This window comes from Palaemon carinicauda, chromosome 37, assembly GCF_036898095.1.
Source record: "Palaemon carinicauda isolate YSFRI2023 chromosome 37, ASM3689809v2, whole genome shotgun sequence".
In the NCBI taxonomy this organism is placed as follows: Eukaryota; Metazoa; Arthropoda; class Malacostraca; order Decapoda; family Palaemonidae; genus Palaemon; species Palaemon carinicauda.
This window is the reverse complement of record NC_090761.1, coordinates 21,558,137-21,584,793: the sequence shown is the minus strand read 5'-3', so window position 1 is coordinate 21,584,793 and position 26,657 is coordinate 21,558,137. Positions and strand designations below refer to the sequence as shown.

Below are 26,657 nucleotides of genomic sequence, written 5' to 3'. Positions count from 1 at the left end.
TGCAAAGGAAAAACCTATTTATAAGAAGGTGCTGTGAGGTATCTAATACCCTTACTCCGCCATAGCCTCATGTAGGGAAGGGGGACATTTGATTCTCATTTTGACTATGGAAGATGGTGGTTAGGCACAAGTTAGTGAGAAAGTAGTATTGTTTTCAGTAGTGATGGTTAGCAGTGATGACATGTCACCGATAGCCATATGATTTTAGCATTGGAGGTGCTGTTCCAGGTTCAATAGAACCTGAACTCAAGGGTCTCTATTATACAAACTAATTCCATGCTTTAACACTTACCATAAAGCAATGGAAACAATAATTCATTGGTATTTTACATTGTTATTCCCTGTTCTAGCATTTTTTCTTTTTGAAAACATGATATTTTAATTATAAAATAAATTTTTGAATATACTTACCCGGTGAATATATAATAGCTTAGCCTCCGGCGGCTCGACAGAAAAACACAAAAACTCGCGAGCGATCGCTATGAAGGTTGCGGGTGTGCCCACTAGCACCAACTATCGGCCAGATACCGCATATACATGTAAACAGCTCCAATTCTTCTCATCCCACTGGGTCTCTATCGGGGAGGAAGGGAGGGCCTTTAATTTATATATTCACCGGGTAAGTATATTCAAAAATTTATTTTATAATTAAAATATCATTTTTAAATATTTAACTTAGCCGGTGAATATATAATAGCTGATTCACACCCATGGTGGTGGGTAGAGACCAGAGTTAATTAAGTTTACAGCGTATATGCTTAGAGTTTTTGACAGTTATATCATAACAAAACCCAAATATATATAGGTACCTGGTAAGGAAGTTGACTTAGACGATTACTCTGCCTTGTTAGTCTGTCTTCCTCACGAAGCCCAGCGATCCTCTTAGGATGCTGAAAGACTCCCAGGAGCTGAAGTATCAAGGGCTGCAACCCATACAACAGGACCTCATCAAACCCCTAATCTGGGCGCTCTCAAGAAATGACATTTGACCACCCGCCAAATCAAAAAAGGATGCGAAAGGCTTCTTAGCCTTCCGTACAACCCAATTAAAAAACATTTCAAGAGCAGATTAAAAGGATATTGGAATTAAGGGAATGTAGTGGTAGAACCCTTACCCACTACTGCACTAGCTGTAACGAATGGACCCAGTGTGTAGCAGTCCTCGTAAAGAGTCTGGACATCTTTTAAGTAAAATGACGCGAATACCGACTTGCTTCTCCAAACGGTCGCGTCCATAATACTTTGCAGAGATCTATTTTGCTTAAAGGCCACGGAAGTTGCTATAGCTCTTACTTCGTGCGTCTTAACCTTAAGCAAGCATCGGTCTTTTTCATTCAAGTGAGAATGAGCCTCTCGTATTAAAAATCTGATAAAATATGACAAAGCATTCTTTGACATAGGCAATGATGGTTTCTTAACTGAGCACCATAATGCCTCAGATCCACCTCGTAAGGACTTAGTACGAGCTAAGTAGAACTTAAGAGCTCTAACTGGACACAACACTCTTTCAAGTTCGTTGCCCACGATCTCTGACAGGCAAGGTATATCAAAAGACTTAGGCCAAGGACGAGAAGGCAGTTCATTTTTGGCCAGGAAACCAAGTTGAAGTGAACATGTGGCTTTTTCTGTAGAAAAACCGATGTTCTTACTGAAGGCATGAATTTCACTGACCCTTTTAGCCGAAGCCAAGCACACTAGGAAAAGCGTCTTGAGGGTGAGATCCTTCAGGGAGGCTGAATGTAATGGCTCAAACCTGTCTGACATGAGGAACCTTAGGACCACGTCTAAGTTCCATCCAGGAGTTGCCAAACGACGTTCCTTAGAGGTCTCGAAAGACTTAAGGAGATCTTGGAGATCTTTATTGTTGGAAAGATCTAAGCCTCTATGACGAAAGACCGAAGCCAACATGCTCCTGTAGCCCTTAATCGTGGGAGCTGAGAGGGAGCGAACATTTCTCAGATGTAAAAGAAAATCTCCGATTTGGGTTACAGAGGTACTGGAAGAGGACACAGATGCTGACTTGCACCAGTCTCGAAAGACTTCCCACTTCGACTAGTATACTCTGATGGTAGAAGCTCTCCTAGCTCTTGCAATCGCACTGGCTGCCTCCTTCGAAAAGCCTCGAGCTCTTGAGAGTCTCTCGATAGACCGAAGGCAGTTAGACGAAGCGCGGGGAAGGCTTTGATGAACATTCTTTACGTGGGGCTGACGTAAGAGATCTACCCTTAGAGGAAGACTTCTTGGAATGTCTACCAGCCATTGAAGTACCTCGGTGAACCACTCTCTCGCGGGCCAGAGGGGAGCAACCAACGTCAACCTTGTCCCTTCGTGAGAGGCGAACTTCTGCAGTACCTTGTTGACTATCTTGAATGGTGGGAATGCATATAAGTCCAGATGAGACCAATCCAGTAGAAACGCGTCTATGTGGATTGCTTCTGGATCTGGGACTGGTGAGCAATAGATTGGTAACCTTTTGGTCAACGAGGTGGCAAAGAGGTCTATGGTGGGTTGACCCCAAGTCGCCCAAAGACTCTTGCACACGTCCTTGTGGAGGGTCCATTCCGTGGGTATCACCTGACCCCTCCGACTGAGACAGTCTGCCAAGACGTTCAAGTCCCCCTGGATGAATCTCGTCAACAGGGAGATGCCTCGATTTCTTGACCATATGAGAAGGTCCCTTGCGATCTCGTACAGCGTGAGGGAGTGTGTGCCTCCTTGCTTGGAGATGTACGCCAAAGCTGTGGTGTTGTCTGAGTTGACCTCTACCACTTTGTTTCGAAGAAAGCTTTCGAATTTCATCAAGGCCAAGTGGACTGCTAATAGCTCCTTGCCGTTGATGTGCATGCTCTTCTGACTTGAGGTCCACAGACCCGAGCATTCCCGACCGTCCAGGGTCGCACCCCAACCCAAATCCGACGCGTCTGAGAACAACACGTGGTTTGGGTTCTTGACTGCTAGGGATAGTCCCTCTCTCAGACTGATATTGCTGTCCCACCATTTCAGGCATGCCTTTACTGGTTCGGAGACTGGGATTGGAGAGGCCGAAGGTGTAGTCTCCCTAGCGAGACAAACTGCTCCAGGGATGAGAGAGTCCCTACGAGACTCTTCCAACTCCTGACTGAACAAAAGTTCTCTTTTCAGCATTAGTTGGACTTTGAGCAGGGCTTGTTCTATTCGGGTGGCAGACAGAAAAGCCTGAAAAACTGGACTGGGAATCTCCATCCCCAAATATAGAATAGTCTGGGATGGGATCAGTTGGGACTTTTCTAGGTTGACCAGAAGTCCCAACTCCCTGGCCAGACTCAACGTCCAATGTAGATCCTGCAGACAGCGATGACTGGACGATGCTCTGAGAAGCCAGTCGTCCAAGTACAGGGAGGCTCGGATTCCCGATAGATGGAGGAATTTGGTACATTCCTCATGAGCCTCGTAAACACGATAGGAGCAGGACTGAGGCCAAAGCACAGGGCTCGAAACTGGTACCCCACATTCCTGTAAACAAACCTCAGAAACGGTTGGGAATCCGGGTGTATAGGAATGTGGAAGTATGCATCCTGAAGGTCGAGAGAGACCATCCAGTCGCCTTCCATTAATGCTGTCAAGACAGCCTGGTAGACTTCATAGTGAAGTTTGTCTTGACAATGAACACATTGAGCGCACTTGCCTCTTACGTACTCCTGCAGTGAACGTGGCTGCCAGATCATTGGAGCCATCCCTGATAGTCTTGTTCCTGCAGAGAACGTGGCTGTCAGATTATTGGAGCCATCCCTGATAGCCTGGTTTATGCATGACATAATTGTACAGCAAAACTTCAAACGCTCGAAAAAACTCCTAACAGGAGATGGTCTAGCTCTGAAGCCGACCATAAAATCTTGGAGCGTCTCATGGCCAGGCGACGGGGAGAGTCTATGAGGTTTGAGAAGTCTATCTGGGCAGAGGCAGGAACTCCCAAGCCGAGAACTTCTCCCGTGTCATACCAGACTCTCGCTCTATAAGCCAGTTTAAAAGGAGGGAAAGCAAAGGCTGTCTCCCCCAAACTCCTCCTGGTGATCAACCAGTCGCCTAGCAAACGTAAAGCTCTCTTAGAAGACCGAGAGAGCACTAGCTTAGAAAACAACGGCTTCGAAGTAGCTAGGCCTAGTGTAAACTCTGACGTTTAGGCGAACGAGGAGCAGCAGTTACAAAAAGATCCGGACAAAGATCCTTAAAAATCAGCATGATTTATCTAAAGTCCATAGAGGGCTGAGCAGCTTTAGGCTCCTCTCCGTCTGACAGAGTCCCCAAGGGAATATCAGTAGGAGGGGGATCAGCAACTTCCTCATCTGAAGGAACCTTGTCCGACAATTGCCGAGTCTCAAGCAAGGGAGAGACCTGGGCAATGCTTGACAAGCAGAGTCCACACACAAAGGAGCAACAGTAGCAGTCAAGGACGCTATGTCATGTAACTGCTTAAAGGACTGACCAGCAACAACAACAGGTGCGGGAGGACACTCGACGTCAACTCGAGACTGCCTTGACTGCCTAGACTGAGCAGTCAAAACAACTCTTGACTGCGGTGTTTGACGCTCAACGTCAAAACAAGTCAACTTCGCTGGTTGGCGAACGTCCTGAACGTCAACAAGAGCAAGCGGCAGCGGCTGAACGTCCACAAGCGGCTGAGAGTCAACACGGGACTGTATCGAGTGAGGCTCTACAAAACGTGATTGACGTGACTTTGTAACGTCAACGTCAACAGGACGAGCAAAGGCTCGTTTGGGCGGCTGACGGCCAGGATCTCGATCAGCTAAGCGGCGAGGATCATCGTGAACCTGCTCAGCAGACTAGTCCTCCATAAGAGAGGCAAGCTTATTCTGCATGTCTTGCAGTACAACCCATTTAGGATCAACGGGAATGGGTGCGGTAAGAGACGAGGGTAACGTCTGTGACTGCAAAACCTTGCCTACAATAAGACTCTCGGAGCCCGTGTTACGCTTCTGTTTAGGCGTCGAGCAGTCTTCCGATGACTGCACAGGGTCAGAGCTGTCCCAATGGCTACAACCAGGACGCTGGACCTGTCCTGAAGGGACTGACTTTCGCTTTAAGGGTCTCGAAACCTTGCTCCACGGTTTCTTACGCGATAAGCCTTCGGATGACGAGGAGAAAACCGTCTCGCTCGTCTTATGGTAGGGGCGGTCCTGACGAGACACGCCTGAAACCATAGAGGGAACGTCTGTTCGTTGGTTAAAGCCTCTCGAACCCATAAGTCCTACGACATTACTTCTCCCTGGGGCATGGGAGCTTGCAAGAGGTCTCGGACTAGGCGAACGACAGGCACGAACAGACGAACCCTCTGTCGCAACACTGATAACACTTTGCGCAATTATCACTTTATCACTACGATTTTCTGTTTTGCACTTACTTCACTGAAATCGAATTTTTCAATAATTCACATTAGGCATGAATAAAACTGATTTCTACCTGAAGCACGCAATTCTACCCTACATCAAAAGGTTATAATTGCGAAATAAGTCGTATAATGTAAGCACATTAATACAAGCAAAAAACAGTAAACATATATATCGAATAAAACGGAAATATATAAAGATAAAAGGATCAGTGACTGGGGAGGAGACTAAACACTAGTTCATTCAAAACTACGTTTTCAATCTCTCACCGTACAGTGCCTTGGGACGAGAATAAAAACTAAAAACGTTTTATCCTTTCTCCCCGTACAGAGACTTGGGACGAGAGTAAAAAAAAAACTGACTCGAGAACAACGTTACTCGCTTGGGACGAGAATAAAGATCGGAACGTTCTCTCTTCCTCTCTCTCTCTCTTGATTTCACACCGAAGAGAAAAGCCCACTTACCTTTCGTCAATAAACAGGTTATTTGACCAAAGGAAAAAACTGAAAGGACTAAGAAATTGAAAATTAACAAGTTCCTTTAAATTAGTATTTAAAACATTTTAGTTTGAAAGAAGAATGAACAAAACGTCAGAATCGATTTACTCTTTCTGCAAAGTGAAACCGTGATTCTCTCTCTCTCTCTATCGTAACGATAGAGCGCAAACTGCGTAGCATAAATAAACCAAACGTTAGTTCATCTTTGAAACAGCACGAAAACTATTCAAAGAAAATCTTTCATAAAATATCTACTAAAAAATATTCATTTAATAAGTTTTAAATCATTTGCTCTGTAAAAGTTATTTACGATTGAAAGGGCTCAACGTTGTTTAACTTCGGTTTCCAAGTTAGGACCGCCTACTCTCGGATTAGGGGAGGAATAGGTAAGGCCGCATATAAACAAATCATTAAAATTTATCTTGATGTTTATATAAATGGAAAGCTAATCGAAGAGGCCTAATAAAGGCGGGTGAGATATAAAATATATAGAGGAAAATCTATAATTAACAACAACAATTTATAACGTGATAAGATAATTACTAAAAGCCTAAAACACACTTCCGTACTAAGGGAAGGGTCGGCCATTTTGAAAAGTCAAAGAAAGTCCAAAAAACAATCCAAAGTCATCAACAATTAAATCTATCCAAAAAAAAGTTCACGATTTAAGTTGAAGATAAAACACCTGCACTGCGAAAGCTCAAACCAAAAGGAAGTACTTCACCAAGACTGTTGAAAAACTCCAGGTTAACAGCGAGTAATGGTACGTCTTGTCGATCAGACCGACAGAGAAGAATTGGAGCTGTTTACATGTATATGCGGTATCTGGCCGATAGTTGGCGCTAGTGGGCACACCCGCAACCTTCATAGCGATCGCTCGCGAGTTTTTGTGTTTTTCTGTCAAGCCGCCGGAGGCTCAGCTATTATATATTCACCGGCTAAGTTAAATATTTAAAATAAACTATTTTCTTGAAGCATATTTCCCCAAACAATTCCAAATCAATCATGCAACACTACAGGCTGCCAAAGACCACAGCTTCAAAATTATTGAAAGGAATACTGCTACAAGAAATAGGTAAACAAAAGTACCAATATTACCATCAATATTTAAAAAAAGAACACTTATAATAATGCTAAAAAACAACACTAATAAAAGTTCTAAAATATTGAAATGTCTGTATAGTTTTTTCAGATATCTCTATTTAATATATTTTGACAAAACAAAAAACATGCCTCTGTATCTTGCCCACATAATTTTCCATTTCTGAAAAGAAATTTTCTTCATCTAAACTTCCAACTAGCTGAAAGTATATAGCATCATTTAAAATAGAATAAAAAATCCTACTAAAACTCATCATACCTTATTCCCCATCCAAGCTTCCAGGTCGCCTGGTAACGGCCAATGACTAATTTGTGCCCGTCCTCGAAGCGCTGTCCACAGCAGTTGTCTGTCGGTTATGTTATGAGCTTTCTTAAGGGCCAACGGACTCCCAACATTCGATTCAGCGGCATCCCAATGATGCATACAGCAGTACAATAGAGTTGCTAGTAAAGAGGAATCAACTAATACCTTTTCTTTAGATTCATCCAATACCTGATTTGAGTTTTGATCAGCCGCCTCTATTTGCATTTGCCGTTCTATGAAAAGAAATATAATTGTTAAATTAATTTCATTTCCCTGTATGTAGAGAAAATTGTTTATCGTAAAATAAACTGCCTTGTTTTTCCTAAGTGAAATGCATTAGAATTTCTATAAAATAATTTAACATAAATGGATAGTATCATCATAGAATTTACTAACTAACTGCAACAATAACAGGAAAAGTAAAATGTTACAAACACCAGGGTTTTAACAAAGAAAATAGACTGGAATGGTAAAATAAATACTGAATGAAATAAAAAATAAACTGGAAAAGTAAAAGAAATAAATAGGACAAAAAATTAACTAAGAAATGATACCCATATGAGCCTGATATCAAAAAAGCATTTGCACTTAGTATGATCTTTTGAACTTCCAATGACTCAGTTACTAGCAAAGTTTCCTCACTAATTAGAAAGCAAGAAGTTACAAGTAAGAAACCTCTAACAGGTATAGAACCCTAGAATGGAAACCTAAATAAAATAGACTAAAGAATAAAAGAAAAACACAAAATCTTAATAATAAAATTTCTTATTTCTATACTCACCTTATGTTCATATGGCTTTCATCTCTGAAAGCTTGGAATGTTAAAAGATACTCCCTAAATTTAAGAAATTTACTTGTTACCTTTCCTTCCAATACATTAATACCTGCAACACATCTATCGATGCAATGAGACCAGCATCAAACTACAATAGCATGCTGTGCATGTTCGATAGCTTCTTCGGTCTAACAGTCAACATGAGACAACAACTATGTGTGCTCTTCTGATCCAGATATCAGTTTTTTTTTACTTTTTTTATTTCTTTAAGGATGTTTTTTCCAAAATTGTTAGGAAGCATTGCACTGCTGTGCATTAGGGATTATTTTCAAGTGATTATGACTCACATTCTCCTTGTGTTTAGTGCCAGGAACAATGATTTATTTATAAAATCTTGTGAGGAGTGCAGAGACTCAATAAAGCCATTAAACTATGATATTAGGCAGGCATAAGCTAGCTTCCGCAACAAAAATATTTGTATATTGTTTGACCACTTCAACTTTCAATGATTTAACTACATGACGAGGAAGATCCTTTCATAATCTGATCATAGTTGGAACAAGAGAATTTTGATGATAAAATGTATTACTCTTACATTCTCCTAATGTTCAAATTGTTTCTACTCAAAGCTGTCTTGACGCCTACCACACAATAAAAAAAAATTCTTTCTCTCTCTTTGCAAAATGGCTTCCCTTCCAGGAACTCCACTCCATCTGGTGGTTGATGGTAACTAACAAGTCAATGATATGACATAATGCCTCCTACTTTTCAGTTCTTAAAATCATAAAATGGATCATTTGTTTCTTGACATGTTTTCTGAGAGCAGATAAGTTTCATGTTTTTCATATTTTAATCTATTTCTTAAAAATAGTAGTTTTGGGGCTTATAAAACCTTAACTTTAAAAAGAAAATATGAAAAATTATTATTACAGTACTGTATAATGAAAAATGTTATTTTGATAATAAAATAAATTTTTGAATATACTTACCCGGTGATTATATAAGCTGCAGCTCTGCTGCTCGACAGAAAACTCTACGGAAAAAATCCGCCAGCGATCGCTATGCAGGTAGGGGGTGTACTTCAACAGCGCCATCTGTCGTCCAGATACCCAGTACTCATTGTAAACAAAGAACTCAATTTTCTCCTCGGTCCACTGCGTCTCTATTGGGGAGGAAGGGAGGGTCCTTTAATATATAATCACCGGGTAAGTATATTCAAAAATTTATTTTATTATCAAAATAACATTTTTCAATATTTAACTTAGCCGGTGATTATATAAGCTGATTCACACCCAGGGGGGTGGGTAGAGACCAGCAATAAATGTTTACATTATTATGAGCTAAGGATTTTTTTTTTTTTTTTTTATTTCATTTTAGAAGTTATCAAAATAACAAAACCAAAATAAATAGGTACCTGGTAAGGAAGTCGACTTGAACAATTACTCTGCCTTTTTAAGTACGTCTTCCTTACGGAGCCTCGCGATCCTCTTAGGATGCTGAGCGACCCCTAGGATCTGAAGTATGAAGGGTTGCAACCCATACCACAGGACCTCATCAAAACCTCTAATCTAGGCGCTTCTCAAGAAAAGAATTTGACCACCCGCCAAATCAACCAGGATGAGAAAGGCTTCTTAGCCTTCCGGACAACCCAAAAACAACAATAAAAACATTTCAAGAGAAAGATTAAAAAGGTTATGGAATTAGGGGATTGTAGTGGTTGAGCCCTCACCCACTACTGCACTCGCTGCTACGAATGGTCCCAGAGTGTAGCAGTTCTCGTAAAGAGACTGGACATCTTTAAGATAAAAAGACGCGAACACTGACTTGCTTCTCCAATAGGTTGCGTCCATTATACTTCGCAGAGATCTATTTTGTTTAAAGGCCACTGAAGTTGCGACAGCTCTAACTTCATGTGTCCTTACCTTCAGCAAAGCTTGGTCTTCCTTACTCAGATGTGAATGAGCTTCTCGTATTAACAGTCTGATAAAATAGGATAAAACATTCTTTGACATAGGCAAAGATGGTTTCTTAACTGAACACCATAAAGCTTCTGACTGTCCTCGTAAAGGTTTAGTTCGTCTTAAATAGAACTTAAGAGCTCTCACAGGGCATAAGACTCTTTCTAGTTCATTTCCAACCCTATTCGATAGGCTTGGAATATCGAACGATTTCGGCCAAGGACGAGAGGGTAGCTCGTTTTTGGCTAGAAAACCAAGTTGTAGAGAACATGTAGCCGTTTCAGATGAAAATCCGATGTTCCTGCTGAAGGCGTGAATCTCACTGACTCTTTTAGCTGTGGCTAAGCAAACCAGGAAAAGAGTCTTTAAAGTGAGATCTTTAAAGGAGGCTGATTGTAGCGGCTCGAACCTTTCTGACATGAGGAATCTTAGTACCACGTCTAAATTCCAACCAGGTGTAGCCAAACAACGCTCCTTCGTGGTCTCAAAAGACTTAAGGAGGTCCTGTAGATCTTTGTTGTTGGAAAGATCTAAGCCTCTGTGACAGAAGACTGATGCCAACATGCTTCTGTAACCCTTGATAGTGGGAGCTGAAAGAGATCGTTCTTTCCTCAGGTATAAAAGGAAGTCAGCTATTTGAGTTACAGAGGTACTGGTCGAGGATACAGATACTGACTTGCACCAGTTTTGGAAGACTTCCCACTTCGATTGGTAGACTCTAAGGGTGGATGTCCTCCTTGCTCTAGCAATCGCCCTGGCTGCCTCCTTCGAAAAGCCTCTAGCTCTCGAGAGTCTTTCGATAGTCTGAAGGCAGTCAGACGAAGAGCGTGGAGGCCTTGGTGTACCTTCTTTACGTGTGGCTGACGTAGAAGGTCCACCCTTAGAGGAAGAGTTCTGGGAACGTCCACTAGCCATCGAAGTACCTCGGTGAACCATTCTCTCGCGGGCCAGAGGGGAGCAACTAACGTCAACCTTGTCCCTTCGTGAGAGGCGAACTTCTGCAGTACCTTGTTGACAATCTTGAACGGGGGGAATGCATATAGGTCTAGATGTGACCAATCTAGGAGAAAGGCATCTATATGAACTGCTGCTGGGTCCGGGATTGGTGAGCAATATATTGGGAGCCTCTTGGTCATCGAGGTTGCGAAGAGATCTATGGTTGGCTGGCCCCGTGTGGCCCAAAGTCTCTTGCACACATCCTTGTGGAGGGTCCATTCTGTTGGAATGATTTGTCCCTTTCGACTGAGGCAATCTGCCATGACATTCAAGTTGCCTTGGAGAAACCTCGTTACTAGTGAAATGTTTAGATCTTTTGACCAGGTGAGGAGGTCCCTTGCGATCTCGTACAACGTCATAGAGTGGGTCCCTCCTTGCTTGGAGATGTACGCCAAAGCCGTGGTGTTGTCCGAGTTCACCTCCACCACTTTGCCTTGAAGGAGAGACTTGAAGCTTTTCAAGGCCAGATGAACTGCCAGTAGCTCCTTGCAGTTGATATGCATTATCCTTTGACTCGAGTTCCAAGTTCCCGAGCATTCCCGACCGTCTAATGTCGCGCCCCAGCCCGTGTCCGATGCGTCCGAGAAGAGAACGTGGTTGGGAGTCTGAACAGCCAGGGGCAGACCCTCTCTGAGGCTGATACTGTCCTTCCACCAAGTCAGGGCAGACTTCATCTTCTCGGAAATGGGGATCGAGACCGCTTCTAGCGTCTTCTCCTTTTTCCAGTAAACAGCTAGGTGATATTGAAGAGGACGGAGGTGTAGTCTTCCTAACGATACGAACTGTTCCAGGGATGATAGTGTCCCTATCAGACTCATCCACTGCCTGACTGAACATCGTTCCTTCTTCAGCATGTTCTGGATGCATAACTGGGCTTGACTTGTTCTGGGGGCCGACGGAAAAGCCCGAAAAGCTAGACTGTGAATCTCCATCCCTAAATACACAATAGTTTGGGATGGGACCACTTGAGACTTTTCCATATTGACAAGGAGACCCAATTCCTTGGTCAGATCTAGAGTCCACTTTAGATCCTTCAGACAGCGACGACTGGAAGAAGCTCTTAGAAGCCAGTCGTCCAAATAGAGGGAGGCTCTGATGTCCGCTAAATGAAGGAATTTGGCTACATTCCTCATCAGCCTCGTAAACACAAGAGGAGCTGTGCTTAGGCCAAAGCACAGGGCTTGAAACTGGTAGACAACCTTTTCGTAAACAAATCTCAGGAAAGGTTGGGAGTCTGGGTGGATGGGGACGTGGAAGTATGCGTCCCTTAGGTCTAAAGAGACCATCCAGTCTTCCCTTCTGACCGCTGCTAGAACGGACTTTGTGGTCTCCATGGAGAACGTCTGCTTTGTGACAAAGACATTCAGCGCACTGACGTCTAGCACCGGCCTCCACCCTCCTGTCTTCTTTGCCACTAAGAAGAGACGGTTGTAGAAGCCCGGGGTTTGATGGTCCAGGACTTTGACTACCGCTCCCTTTTCTAGTAAGAGAGACACCTCCTGTTTCAATGCTCGTCTCTTGTCTTCCTCTCTGTACCTGGGAGAGAGATCGATGGGAGACGTTGCTAGAGGGGGTTTTCGTACAAACGGGATCTTGTACCCCTCTCTGAGCAACTTCACAGATTGTGCATCTGCGCCTCTCTTCTCCCAGGTCTGCCAGAAGTTCTTGAGTCTGGCTCCCACTGCTGTCTGAAGAAGCTGGCAGTCAGACTCTGCCTTTAAAGGACTTGGTTCCTTTCTTCTTCCCACGTCTCCCTTCGGCACGAGCACCTCCTCTGCTGGAGGCTCTGCCACGAAAGGGCGGAATAAATCGGGACGCTGGAGTGTCCATCCTTGGTCTAGCTGACAAGGTAGGCAAAGGGGTGGCTTTGCGGGCAGAGGACGCAACCAGGTCATGAGTGTCCTTCTGTATCAAAGAAGCAGCAATCTCCTTAATCAAGTCCTCTGGAAAAAGGCACTTAGAAAGAGGAGCAAACAGAAGTTCGGATCTTTGACAAGGTGTCACTCCAGCTGACAGGAAAGAGCAAAGGTTCTCACGCTTCTTGAGGACTCCGGATACGAACGATGCAGCAAGCTCATTAGACCCGTCACGTATGGCCTTGTCCATGCAGGACATGATGAGCAAGGAAGTTTCCTTCTCTGACGGGGAGATCTTCCTGCTCAAAGCTCCCTGACACCAGTCTAAAAAGTTGAAGACCTCGAAGGCTCTAAATATCCCTTTCAACAGGTAGTCTAGGTCCGAAGATGACCAACATATCTTAGAGCGTCTCATGGCTAGCCTGCGGGGAGAGTCTACAAGACTTGAGAAGTCGCCCTGGGCAGAGGCAGGAACTCCCAAGCCGAGAACTTCTCCCGTGGCATACCAGACGCTCGATCTGGAAGAGAGTCTAGCAGGGGGAAACGTAAAGGCTGTCTTCCCTAGACTCTTTTTGGACTGCATCCATTCTCCTATCACTCGTAAAGCTCTCTTGGACGAGCGTGCGAGGACGAGTCTAGTAAAGGCAGGCGAGGATGACGGCGTACCTAATACAAACTCTGACGGAGGAGAGCGCGGAGCCACAGACACAAACTGGTCCGGAAACATCTCTTTGAACAGAGCAAGAACTTTTCTAAAGTCCAAAGAGGGTTGCGTGGACTTAGGTTCGTCAAGGTCCGAATGTGGTTCATCAACGTGAGCAGCATCATCATCATCAGAAAGTCCATCATCCGAGTATTGAGGAGGAAGCGGCAATGGAGTAGGTAACGGCTGGTTAGCTGAGTCCGGTCGCACGGGTGCACGCGTGACTGAACCGGACGCAACGTCATGGAACTGTTGCCCAGTCTGTGAGCTGGCAACAACCATAGCAGCGCGGGGACGCACAGCGTCTACTCCAGACTGTCTAGTCTGATGTGGGTGAGCAGTGGCAACCACACTGGGTTGCGGAGGTTGACGCACCGCGTCAAAACAAAACAACTCTGACGGTTGTTGTACCTCGCGAACGTCAACGGATGGCTCCGTGCGTCGCTGAACGTCAACATGCGGCTGGCAGGGCACACTGGAACGCATGGGTGGCGGGACTCTCTCAGCTGGAGTGCGCAAGAAGGTCGCCTCAGCGTCCACAGGACGCACAACCGAGTGTGTGGTTGGTTGTAGGCAAGAGGTTGGTGCAGCAGCAACCTTCTCCGCACGAAAGTCCTGCATCAGAGCTGTTAATTGGGACTGCATGGTCTGCAGCAAAGACCACTTAGGGTCTGCAGAAGCAGGTGCGGCGACAGACAGTGTAACTGCCTGAGGCGGTACCGCTTTGCCTCTCTTAGGAGATGAGCAGTCATCGGAAGACTGCAGCGAGTCCGAACTGACCCAGTGGCTACAACTGGACCGTTGGACTTGCGCGGAAGGGACCGACTTGCGCTTCAGTGGTCGTGAGACCTTGGTCCATGGTTTCTTGCGAGAAACCTCTTCCGCAGACGAGGAATAAATGGGCTCTCTCGTCTTTGTGTGGGTGGGGCGATCTTGGGTAGATACGCCCGAAACCACGGAGGGAACGTCTGTTCGCTGATTAAAGCCTCTCGAACCCATTGGTCGTACGACATTGCTTCTCCCCTGGACTTGGGAGCTTGCAAGAGGTCCCGGACTAGAAGGACGACAGGCACGAACAGACGAACCCTCAAGCGCAACACTATCCACAACACTATCACTCACTTTATCACTTCCCACTGCACTCTTACGCTTCAGCTCCTTGACGTCCGCCATGGGCTGGTTACGGTCACTAGCCAGGGACTCAACTCTCTCACCCAGAGCTTGGATGGCACGCATCATATCAGCCATCGAAGGTTCCTGAGTGCCAGAAGGGGGATTAGGAGCAACCACTACAGGGGAAGGAATAGGTTGTGGGGCATGAGGAGAGGAAAAATCAACAGAACGAGATGAACTTCTCCTGACTCTATCTCTCTCTAGCCTACGTGTATATTTTTGGAATTCGATAAAATCGAATTCCGAAAGCCCAACGCATTCCTCACATCGATCTTCCAATTGACAGGTTTTATCCTGACAATTGGAACAAACGGTGTGAGGATCGATAGAGGCCTTCGGAAGACGCCTTAAACAGTCCCTAGCATTACACTTCCTGAATTTTGGGACTTGAGAAGGGTCAGCCATTTTGAATTGGTCAAAGGGGAATTCAAAAACTATCCAAAGTCATCAACAAATAAACCGATATCAAAAAAAGAATGCAAGGATTTATTGAAGAGAAAGCCTGCACAGCGAAAGCTCAAAACTAGAATAGTGTACTTCACCAAATAGTTGTGAAAACAAATCCAGTTAGCAACAGCGAATTAGTAGGTCTTGCCGGTAGCACGACAGAGAGAAAATTGAGTTCTTTGTTTACAATGAGTACTGGGTATCTGGACGACAGATGGCGCTATTGAAGTACACCCCCTACCTGCATAGCGATCGCTGGCGGATTTTTTCCGTAGAGTTTTCTGTCGAGCAGCAGAGCTGCAGCTTATATAATCACCGGCTAAGTTAAATATTGAAAAATACTGTATATACAGTAGATTTCTGTATCTACACAGCTTCTCAAATATCATGGGGGAGGGGGGGGTGGAACATAACCCCCATGATAGCCGAGGAATTACTGTATTGTAATTCACTTCTCAGGTACTTTAATGTACTTTAACTAAAAAATCGGCATTCGACATAGGGTGCATTACTTATGCCTGAATACCCATAAAAAAAGAAAATCGATGATTTCAAAACGTTCCGGAAACACTTGAAGCAGCTAAAAGGGGGCAAACATCATCAATTCAAGCAACATCAGTGACTGGTTAGAGTAGGCAAAGCTATGCATTACCTTGAGTTGTCATTAGTTATTAAATATAGTCATTGTGGGTGGGAGCTGTGGCGTCTGGAAGGGAAGAACGGGAAATTACAAGGTTTTGTGGTAAATGTAAAGTGTTGAGTTGGCTTTGGGGACAAAGCAACACTGTATGAACATCAGGGGAGGATCAAAGAAATGATACCTCCACAAAGCTGAGTGAACTATCCCACTGACATACAAAGCAATGCCAGAAGACATCACAATTAAATTTTTACTAACATTAAATTTTTCCTACCGAAAGCTGAATAAATTAAAACCTCAAAGGAAAACACTCATTTCAAATGCTTTAATATTATCATAATATAATTAATAAGTGGCCTATTCTGGAGGTGAGGTAAAAATATACTAAAAATCACACTGACAAGAAGACTAAAGAGGAAGAGAAATAAGATAGCATAGTGTGCCCAAGTTTACCTTCAAGCAAGAGAACTCTACCCTAAGACAGTGAAAGACCATGGTACAAAGACTATGGCACTATCCAAGACCAGAGAACAATGGTTTGATTTTGGAGAGTCCTTCTCCTAGAAGAGCTGCTTACCATAGCTAAAGAGTCTCTTCTACCCTTACCAAGAGGAAAGTAACCACATTGCAGTAATTAACCCCTTGAAAGCGAAGACTTGTTTGGTAATCTCAGTGTTGTCAGGTGTATGAGGACAGAGGAGAATATGCAAAGAATAGGCCACACTATTCGGTGTATGTGTAGGCAAAAGGAAAACGAGCCATAACAAGAGAGAAGAATCCAATGTAGTACTGTCTGGCCAGTCAAAAGACCCAATATCTCTCCAATGGTAGTATCTCAATGGGTGGCTGGTGCCCTGGGGAACCTACTACCTACCATCTTGTCAAGCTGTAACCTAATTCCTTTATCTTTCTTCCTGAAGACTATAGATTAATTATGTGAGCTTTTTATATTTCTTTTCTTTTACAATACAGAAAATTACTTTTTACATCAAATTCATGGCTGGCCAAAAGTAAATTTTTTGCCTCTCAAACGTAAAACAAACTTTTTAAAGTCAACGTCAACACTTCTTTGCTATAATTATGAAAGTTATGAAGGCAATAAGAAAAACATTAAGCAACAGCAACAAGTCCACAGGTGAGAAAAGGCAGAAAAAAAAGAAAATTATTTCATAGGGCACCTCATTTTGGCAGTCATAGCTAGGATTGTCTGAGTGGGTCTTACAGAAGTTAATCACACCAATTTGTCAAAAAATACAATTTCTTATAAAGCAAAATGCAATGATACTATTTAACAACAGCATGCAGTTTATATTGGGAATCCACTACCGAGAGGCTGAAATAAATCATATGGCCCCATAGACACCATCACAACCTTCAACTTAAAACATATTTCAATATAAATAAAGAACATACATTCACAATATTACATAAGGTCATACAATTGTAATTTTGACTTACCTAACAACTGAAGATGATCCTTCAGTGTATTAGTTTCAAAAGACATTGCAGGATCATTAAAATGAGACTGTAGCGCTTTCCCAAGATTTTTAACTTTCGTACTCGGGGATTTTCCAGCTAATGTCCACTTGTAAGTAAGAATCTGTAATTATATATAAATAAATTTATAAATTTATAGTAACTCTAAATAGTCTCTAGTGTCAACTCTTTAGATTAATTCAATAATTACTAATTGTTAGATTTAGTTTAGCTTGAATGAATTCAATTAAATGAAAACATTTGTTAGCCTGGCCTTGGTACATCATTACTGATTTTGCAAAAATTGTCAATGTGTTTGATGTTAGGAGTTGGACACTTTATTTAAAATATTAATTCTAATAATAAAATCTATTATTTCTATACTCACCAGATGTTCATATTGTAACTTCTCCAGAAGCTTAATCAAAATTACCCTTAAAATTTATAAAGCTTTCCATTTCTATCTCATTTAAATAGAATCATACCTCAATTAAAGTGATGAAAAATTCTAGTGGTTAATGGCAAGAAGCAAAGTGCCAAGGACTCTTTGCTATATAAATCTCTAAGTCAAAAGTTGGGAGGAGGGTGGGCATGTATATAAACATCAGGTGAATATATTATGTATAAAAATAAAAAATTTTATTACTCTAATTCAGCTTCTTTCTATGAACTTCAACTGATATTCACATTGCTAACTCCCATTCCATATGGAGGTGGGATGCTAGTGGAGAAAAGAGATGGGTAAAATATAAAATTAAAATACAGTACTGTACAGTAGAAGATAATCTAAATTCTAGACTCACCTGGTCTAGATTACTAGTAACAAACCATCCTTGAAATACAGGACTCCAAAGTGTTTTCCTAAAGATATTTGAAATTTTCAAAATTAAGAAATTTTAACTCGACTCCAAATAGTTCAAAGTCACCTCACTATTATAGGACCCAGAGCCCAACAATCTTGATAAGAAAACTAGAATTCTTCAAGAAAATTTTAGAGTACACCAATTTGGTATACCATCAACCTGCTGCTAAAACACTTTCAAAAGAAAGAATTCTGCAAAATTAAGAGATGTAGGTGTACTGCTACCTTGAACTTTAACTTCCAAGGCTTTAATAAAATTTGAATACAATTTTTTGTGAGTTTTAATGAAGAAAATTTAAAAAAAAAATGACATAACATTGAACACGACATTTTGAAACCCTAACACCACAGAACAAATTAGGGAGACTACCTCTAATGCCAATAGTTTTATTAAAAAATTATTGAACGGCTCTTACCGGAAAAAGAAATCTATTTTCTGATAAAATGTTTACATTAATTTTCAAAGTGGGGAAGTGAAAAAGTCGTGGCAGACTTGTCTTAAAATAACCTATACTCTGAAGGGAGAGCACCAGAGACGGGGAAAAGGTCACTCCGCCCCCAACTTTTCACCTTCCATTGCATGAAAGGGTTATGGGAGGGTGCGAAGGCTTCTTCATCAACCAGAAAACAGAAAGTGTATGGGGCCGTACATTCCCGTCTTGTCTGGCTACCAGGGTAGCTGAGGAAACATGAGCCACAGCCCCAGGGGGATGTGGCACCAGGCCATGACATGGAGTCACAGACCTGGCCCTGTGCTTTGGCCTCAGGGGGATGAGATACGAGGCTCCTCAATGTAAACGCTTCTATAAAGGAGGTCATGACCTACACTCGGTAACAAAGGGGATAATTTTAACAATTATGGCTCTAAGTAAAGATTGGATCGATTACCGGTTTATCATACATCAAGGAAGTATCCAAAATACACTTGCAATCCTGCTTCGTTCCATTACTATACAGGAAGCTGATATCACCAATCAAATTACTGCAAAGGTATAAGAAAAGAATAAACAGTCTTTGGATAGGAGGCAAGAGTACGCCATACTCCATACAGCCGAAGAGAAAAGTGGAGTCTTCGACAGGAGGGTGTGGGTATGGGGATACTTGCTTGCATAGAACATCTGTAACTAACTACTGTACCTCTTTAAACAAATACAGCAACCATTCCAACTCTACTGAAGATATCTCCTTACAGTATGAAACTCAAAAGTCCTAAAACATAAAATTCTGGCAAATTTATAAATATTTTTGTTTCAATTACATGATGTTCATCAATCTTTTATAACAATGAATGTAGCCCTTTACACAAAGCAATAAACCACAAATAGTAAATATAACAAATTCTAAAAGTATTCAGAATTTTTCTTAGTTATATAAACCAGAGTCCTTTAAAATAGGGAAATGTTTTCAGCACATCTGAAATGGTCATTGAAATCGTTCATTGCGTAGTTAACGGCCGATAGTGAAAGCGGGTGAATAACACCCCCACCCACCCCCAGCACATGTTGGAGTGAAGCGATCACCTAAAACTCCACAAAACTTTGAAAAATTACATGATGTTGATCCAAGTTCTCCCTGCTCCTGAAGAATACTCCCTAGGCATATACACAGAAGCTTCAACAAATGGCAAACTTGATGTGGAGCCCAAAGCGCTAAACAGTCTCTTCGGCAATTCAAGGTCTTACTAGAATAACACCGAAGACGAATTAGCCAACCCATTCCTTAAAGAAAGTTCCTACCTAATGGGAGGCCATAATCTACACTTGGTAAAAAGTGGATAATTACGAACAATTATGATCCTGAGTAATGTGGATCTATCGCCAGTTCAGCCATAAACTGATGCAGGCCCAGCACATGAATTCTTTGCCTTGTTCCATTATCATGAACAACGCTGCATTATCAAATATTCAAACTAAAAGGTAAGAAAAAGACTAAACATCTTTACATAAAACACAACAGTACATCCATACTCTTGCAAAATAATAAAAATTGGATGAGAATCCGTTGCTTGTCAAGAAAAAAAACCCAGCTGAGTGGTCCATCCAAAAACAGGCACAATGATATTACTCGTTACGGCCAAAGACAATAGTAAGGAGTCTTTGACAGGGAGGTGGGAGGGGATACTCGCCTGTGCTCACCACCTGTTATTAACTATATCATCAATTATTTCAATGGCTGTTGGAGCTCAGGTGAAGACATTTCCCTATTCTAAAGGACTAAAGATTTGTACATGTGTAAGAACAAAAAGGAAATTCCATACTCACAGCAGCCTCTTCATGCTTGCCAAGGTTTCTGAAAAAGAAAAAAATGATATTTTGATTATAAAATAAATTTTTGAATATACTTACCCGGTGAATATATAATAGCTGACGTCTCCGACGGCTCGACAGATTCCAAAATCACGCGAGCGATCACCGTGAAGGTTGCGGGTGTGCCCACCAGCGCCGACTATCAGCCAGATACCGCATATACTTGCCAATATCTCCAGTTCTTCTCAGTCCGCTGGGTCTCTATCGGGGAGGAAGGGAGGGCCTTTAATTTATATATTCACCGGGTAAGTATATTCAAAAATTTATTTTATAATCAAAATATCATTTTTAAATATTAAACTTAGCCGGTGAATATATAATAGCTGATTCACACCCATGGTGGTGGGTAGAGACCAGTATTAATACAATAAAGGTGTATATGCTCAAGAGTTTTTTGACAATTATTTCATAAAAAACCAACTTAAGTATAGGTACCTGGCAAGGAAGCTGACTCTGACAATTACTCTGCCTCATTAGTCTGCTTTCCTCACGAAGCCCAGCCATCCTCTCAGGATGCTGAAAGACTCCCAGGAGCTGTTATATCCAGGGCGAACACCCCTATTACAGGACCTCATCAATACCCTTAATCTGGGCGCTCTCAAGAAACAACATTTGACCACCCGCCAAATCTATATCTTCCGTACAACCCAAGACAAGATTAAAAACATTTCAAGAGAAGATTAAAAGGATATTGGGATTAAGGGAATGTAGTGGTAGAACCCTCACCCACTACTGCACTCGCTGCAACGAATGGACCCAGGGTGTAGCAGTCCTCATAAAGAGTCTGGACGTCTTTTAAGTAAAATGAAGCGAACACCGACTTGCTCCTCCAAAAGGTCGCGTCCATAATACTTCGAAGAGACCTGTTTTGCTTAAAAGCCACCGAAGTTGCTATCGCTCTCACTTCGTGCGTCTTGACCTTAAGCAAACAACGATCTTTCTCATTTAAATGAGAATGTGCCTCCCGGATTAAAAGTCTAATAAAGTACGATAACGCATTTTTAGACATGGGCAATGAGGGCTTCTTAACGGAGCACCATAAGGCCTCAGAACCACCTCGTAATGGTTTAGTTCGAGCTAAGTAAAACTTAAGAGCTCTAGCGGGGCACAGCACTCTTTCAACTTCGTTACCTACGATTTCTGACTGACTAGGTATTTCAAAAGATTTAGGCCAAGGACGAGAAGGCAGTTCGTTCTTGGCCAAAAAACCAAGTTGAAGTGAACATGTAGCTTTATTTGTAGAGAAGCCGATGTTCTTACTAAAAGCATGGATCTCACTGACCCTTTTAGCCGAAGCCAAGCACACCAAAAAAAGCGTCTTGAGGGTGAGATCCTTCAGGGAGGCCGAATGCAATGGCTCAAACCTGTCTGACATTAGGAACCTTAGGACCACGTCTAAGTTCCAAGCGGGAGTTGACATACGACGCTCCTTAGAGGTCTCGAAGGACTTAAGGAGATCTTGGAGATCTTTGTTATTTGACAGATCCAAGCCTCTATGTCTGAAAACAGACGCCAACATGCTCCTGTAACCTTTAATAGTGGGAGCAGAGAGGGAGCGAACATTTCTCAGATGCAGGAGAAAGTCCGCAATTTGGGCTACAGAGGTACTGGAAGAGGAAATAGAGGAGGACTTGCACCACTCTCTAAAGACCTCCCACTTCGACTGGTAGACCTTGATAGTAGATGATCTCCTAGCCCTTGCGATCGCTCTGGCTGCCTCCTTCGAAAATCCTCGAGCTCTTGAGAGTCTTTCGATAGTCTGAAGGCAGTCAGACGAAGCGCGGGGAGGCTTTGATGAAGACTCCTTACGTGGGGCTGCCGTAAGAGATCCATCCGTAAAGGCAGACTCCTTGGGACGTCTACCAGCCATTGAAGTACCTCTGTGAACCACTCTCTCGCGGGCCAGAGGGGAGCAACCAACGTCAACCTTGTCCCTTCGTGAGAGGCGAACTTCTACAAAACCTTGTTGATGATCTTGAACGGCGGAAATGCGTAAGCGTCCATGTGAGACCAGTCCAACAGAAAGGCATCTATGTGGGCCGCCTCTGGATCTGGGACTGGAGAGCAATAGGTCGGGAGCCTTTTGGTAAGTGAGGTCGCAAAGAGGTCTATGGTGGGCTGACCCCAAGTCATCCAAAGACTCTTGCACACGTCCTTGTGGAGGGTCCATTCTGTAGGGATCACCTGACCTCTCCGACTGAGACAGTCCGCCAAGACGTTCAATTTCCCCTGGACGAACCTCGTCAACAGTGAGATGACTCGATCTTTTGACCAGATGAGGAGGTCCCTTGCGATGACGAACAGAGTGTGGGAGTGAGTGCCTCCTTGCTTGGAGATGTACGCCAAGGCTGTGGTGTTGTCCGCATTCACTTCTACCACCTTGTTTCGAAGAAGACTCTCGAAACTCGTCAAGGCCAAGTGAACAGCCAACAGCTCCTTGCAGTTGATGTGAAGGCTCCTCTGGTCTGTCGTCCAAAGACCCGAACATTCCAGACCGTCCAGAGTCGCTCCCCAACCCAAATCCGACGCGTCTGAAAATAACACTTGGTTTGGGTTCTTGACTGCCAGGGACAGACCCTCTCGAAGACCTATATTGCTGTCCCACCAGTTCAGGAACGTCTTTACTGGTTCGGAGATCGGGATCGAGACCGCCTCCAAAGTCTTGTTCTTGTTCCAATGGGAGTCTAGATGGAACTGGAGAGAGCGAAGGTGAAGTCTCCCTAGAGAGATAAATTGTTCCAGGGATGACAGCGTCCCTAGGAGGCTCATCCAACTTCTCACAGAGCAATGGTCTTTCCTCAGCATGAGGCGGACTTTGAGCAAGGCTTGCTCTATCCTGGTGGCAGACGGAAAAGCCCGAAAAGCTAGACTGTGAATCTCCATCCCCAAATAGAGAATTGTTTGGGAGGGAGTCAGCTGAGACTTCTCTATGTTCACCAACAGTCCCAACTCTTTGCAAGATCCAACGTCCATTGAAGGTCCTGCAGACAGCGATGACGGGACGACGCTCTGAGCAGCCAGTCATCCAGGTACAGGGAGGCTCGAATCCCCGATAAATGTAGAAATTTTGCCATATTTCTCATGAGCCTCGTAAAAACAAGAGGAGCAGGGCTGAGGCCGAAGCACAGTGCTCGGAATTGGTACACCACATTCCTGTATACAAACCTCAGATACGGTTGAGAATCCGGGTGTATAGGAATGTGGAAGTATGCATCCTGCAGGTCGAGAGAGACCATCCAGTCTCCCTCTCTGACCGCTGCTAGAACGGATTTGGTGGTCTCCATCATAAATTTTGTTTTGACAACAAAAACGTTGAGCGCACTGACATCCAGCACCGGCCTCCAACCTCCTGTATGCTTGGGTACTAGGAAGAGACGGTTGTAAAATCCCGGTGATTGAAGGTCCGAGACTTTCACCACCGCTCCCTTCTCTAGCAACTGAGAAACCTGCAGCTGTAGTGCCTGTCTCCTTGACTCCTCTCGATACCTGGGAGAGAGGTCTATAGGGACTTTTACCAGAGGAGGTCTCCGTACAAAAGGTATTTTGTACCCCTCCTTTAGCAACAAAACAGACTCCCGGTCTGCACCCCTCTTCTCCCAGGCCTGCCAGAAGTTGTTCAGTCTGGCCCCTACCGCTGTCTGAGGACGTGGGCAGTCAGACTCTGCCACGGGAGGACTTAGATCCTCTCCTCTTGCCTCTTACTATCGGCACGAGCACCTCCCTTACTGGGGGCTGCCACGAAAGGGCGGGATAAACCTCGTTGCTGGAGTATCGAGCTTAGGTCTAACGACATAAAATGATGAAGGAGCAGCCTTACGCACTGACGTAGCCATCAAGTCGTGGGTATCCTTCTGCACCAGAGAAGCTGCGATATCCTTAATCAACTGCTGACGGAACAAGGCAGATGACAACGGAGCAAAGAGAAGCTCTGACCTTTGACAGGGAGTTACTCCTGCCGAAAGGAACGAACAAAGAGTCTCCCTCTTCTTAAGGACTCCTGCCGTAAAGGTAGCAGCGAGCTCATTAGAGCCATCACGGATAGCTTTGTCCATGCAGGACATAATTAGCACGGATACATCACGGTCGGCTGAAGAGATCTTCCTGCTCAAGGCTCCCAGCGACCAATCCAAGAAGTTAAAAACTTCGAAGGCCCTATAAACCCCTTTGAGGAGATGATCAAGGTCCGAAGAGGACCAGCAAACTTTTGAGCGTCTCATGGCCAGGCGACGGGGAGAGTCTACAAGGCTTGAGAAGTCTCCCTGGGCAGAGGCAGGAACTCCCAAGCCGAGAACTTCTCCCGTGTCATACCAGACGCTCGCTCTAGAAGCCAGTTTAAAAGGGGGGAAAGCAAAGGCTGTCTTCCCCAAACTCCTCCTGGTGATCAACCAGTCGCCTAGTAAACGCAAAGCTCTCTTAGAGGAGCGAGAGAGCACTAGCTTAGTAAACGACGGCGTCGAAGTAGCTAGGCCTAGCGTAAACTCTGATGGAGGCGAACGAGGAGCAGCAGTCACAAAATGGTCAGGAAACAGTTCCTTAAAAATCAGTTCCTTAAAAATCAGCATGATCTTTTTAAAATCAAGAGAGGGCTGAGCAACTCTAGGCTCTTCTCCATCTGACAAAGTCCCCAAAGGTATATCAGTTGGAAGGGGATCAGCGACTTCCTCATCCGACGGAACTTCGTCCGACAACTGCCGAGTCTCATGATACGGAGAGACATGCCAAGGAGGCAACGCTTGACAGGCAATGTCAACAAGCAACGGAGCAGCAGCAGCAGAAGAGGAAACGACGTAACGTCGCTGCTGAAAGGACTGAAAGTCTTGTGACTGACCAACAACAACAGCTGAAGTTGATTGACGCTCGACATCACGTCGGACCTGCATTGACTGCAGAGTCTGAGCAGGCAAAACAACTTCCGACTGCGGTGACCGACGCTCAACGTCACGTCGAGGCAACGGAGCCAGTCGGCGAACGTCAGAGCGGGGCTGCGGCGGCAGCAGCTGAACGTCAGTCTGAGACTGTAGCAAAGGGGATCCATGTCACGTGACTGACGTGAAAGACTAGGCACACGACTAGCATCGCGTTTCAAAGCACTAGAAACGTTAGCACTAACGTCAAACGGACGAGAAAACACTCGTTTAGGCGGCTGAAGGCCAGAGTCACGTTCAGCGCACTGGCGACCCGCAAGCAAAGGATCATCGTGAACCTGATCAAAGTCATACTCTTCCATAAGGGAGGCAAGCTTAGACTGCATGTCCCGCAGGACAACCCACTTCGGATCAACAGGAGTCGGAACGGGCCGTGACGTCGGTAACGTCTGCGTTGGCAAAACATTGCCTCTACCGAGACCCTCGGACCCCGTGTTACGCTTTCGCTTAACAGGCGAACAGTCATCCGACGACTGCAAATGGTCAGAGCTGCCCTAATGGCTAGAGCCAGGACGCTGGACCTGTCCTGAAGGGACTGACTTTCGATTTAAGGGTCTAGATACCTTGCGCCAAGGTTTCTTGTGCGATAAGTCTTCGGAGGACGAGGAGAACTTAGTCTCACCCGTCTTATGGTAAGGACGATCTTGACGAGAAACGTCCGATACCAAAGAGGGAACGTCTGTACGTTGGTTTACGCCTCTCGCCCCCTTAAGTCCTACGACATTACTTCTCCCTGATGCAGGGGAGCCTGAAAGAGGTCTCGGACTAGGGGAGCGACAAGCACGAACAGACGAACCCTCGGTCGCAACACTAAACACATTTTGCGCACTTATCACTTTATCACTTAGATTTTCTGTTTTACCACTCTGACACTTCAACAACTTAACATCTGACATAAGTTGGTTTCTGTCCGATGCTAAGGACTCAACTTTTTCGCCTAAAGCTTGAATCGCTAAAAACATATCCCGCATGGACGGTTCATGAGTGCTAGTAGGGGGTTCAGGAACAACTACTACAGGGGAAGGATTAGGTTCAGGGGCATGGGAGGAGGAAAATTCCAAAGATCTAGAGGAGCTTCTCCTCACCCTATCTCTCTCAAGCTTACGAGTATATTTTTCATACTCAAGCCATTCGAATTCCGACAAGACCACGCACTCCTCACACCGATCTCCTAATTAGCAGGATTTACCCCGGCAATTAGAACAAACAGTATGAGGGTCGATAGAGGCCTTGGGAAGACGTTTGTTACAATCC

At 44.1% G+C, this 26,657-nt stretch overlaps 1 protein-coding gene across 2 annotated transcripts in view; it reads right to left on the bottom strand.

Annotated features, from left to right (window-relative positions):
* The window catches only part of LOC137629488 (spermatogenesis-defective protein 39 homolog), a 194,352-nt gene that overhangs the window by 37,679 nt on the left and 130,016 nt on the right, over positions 1 to 26,657 (bottom strand). For both annotated transcript variants that reach the window (XM_068360822.1, XM_068360821.1), the window contains exons 8-10: positions 20,434 to 20,461; positions 17,293 to 17,434; positions 7,242 to 7,519 (exon numbers count right to left, since the gene is read on the bottom strand). In XM_068360822.1, coding sequence (XP_068216923.1) covers positions 7,242 to 7,519; positions 17,293 to 17,434; positions 20,434 to 20,461 — 448 coding nt within the window. The remainder of the gene's footprint in view (positions 1 to 7,241; positions 7,520 to 17,292; positions 17,435 to 20,433; positions 20,462 to 26,657) is intronic.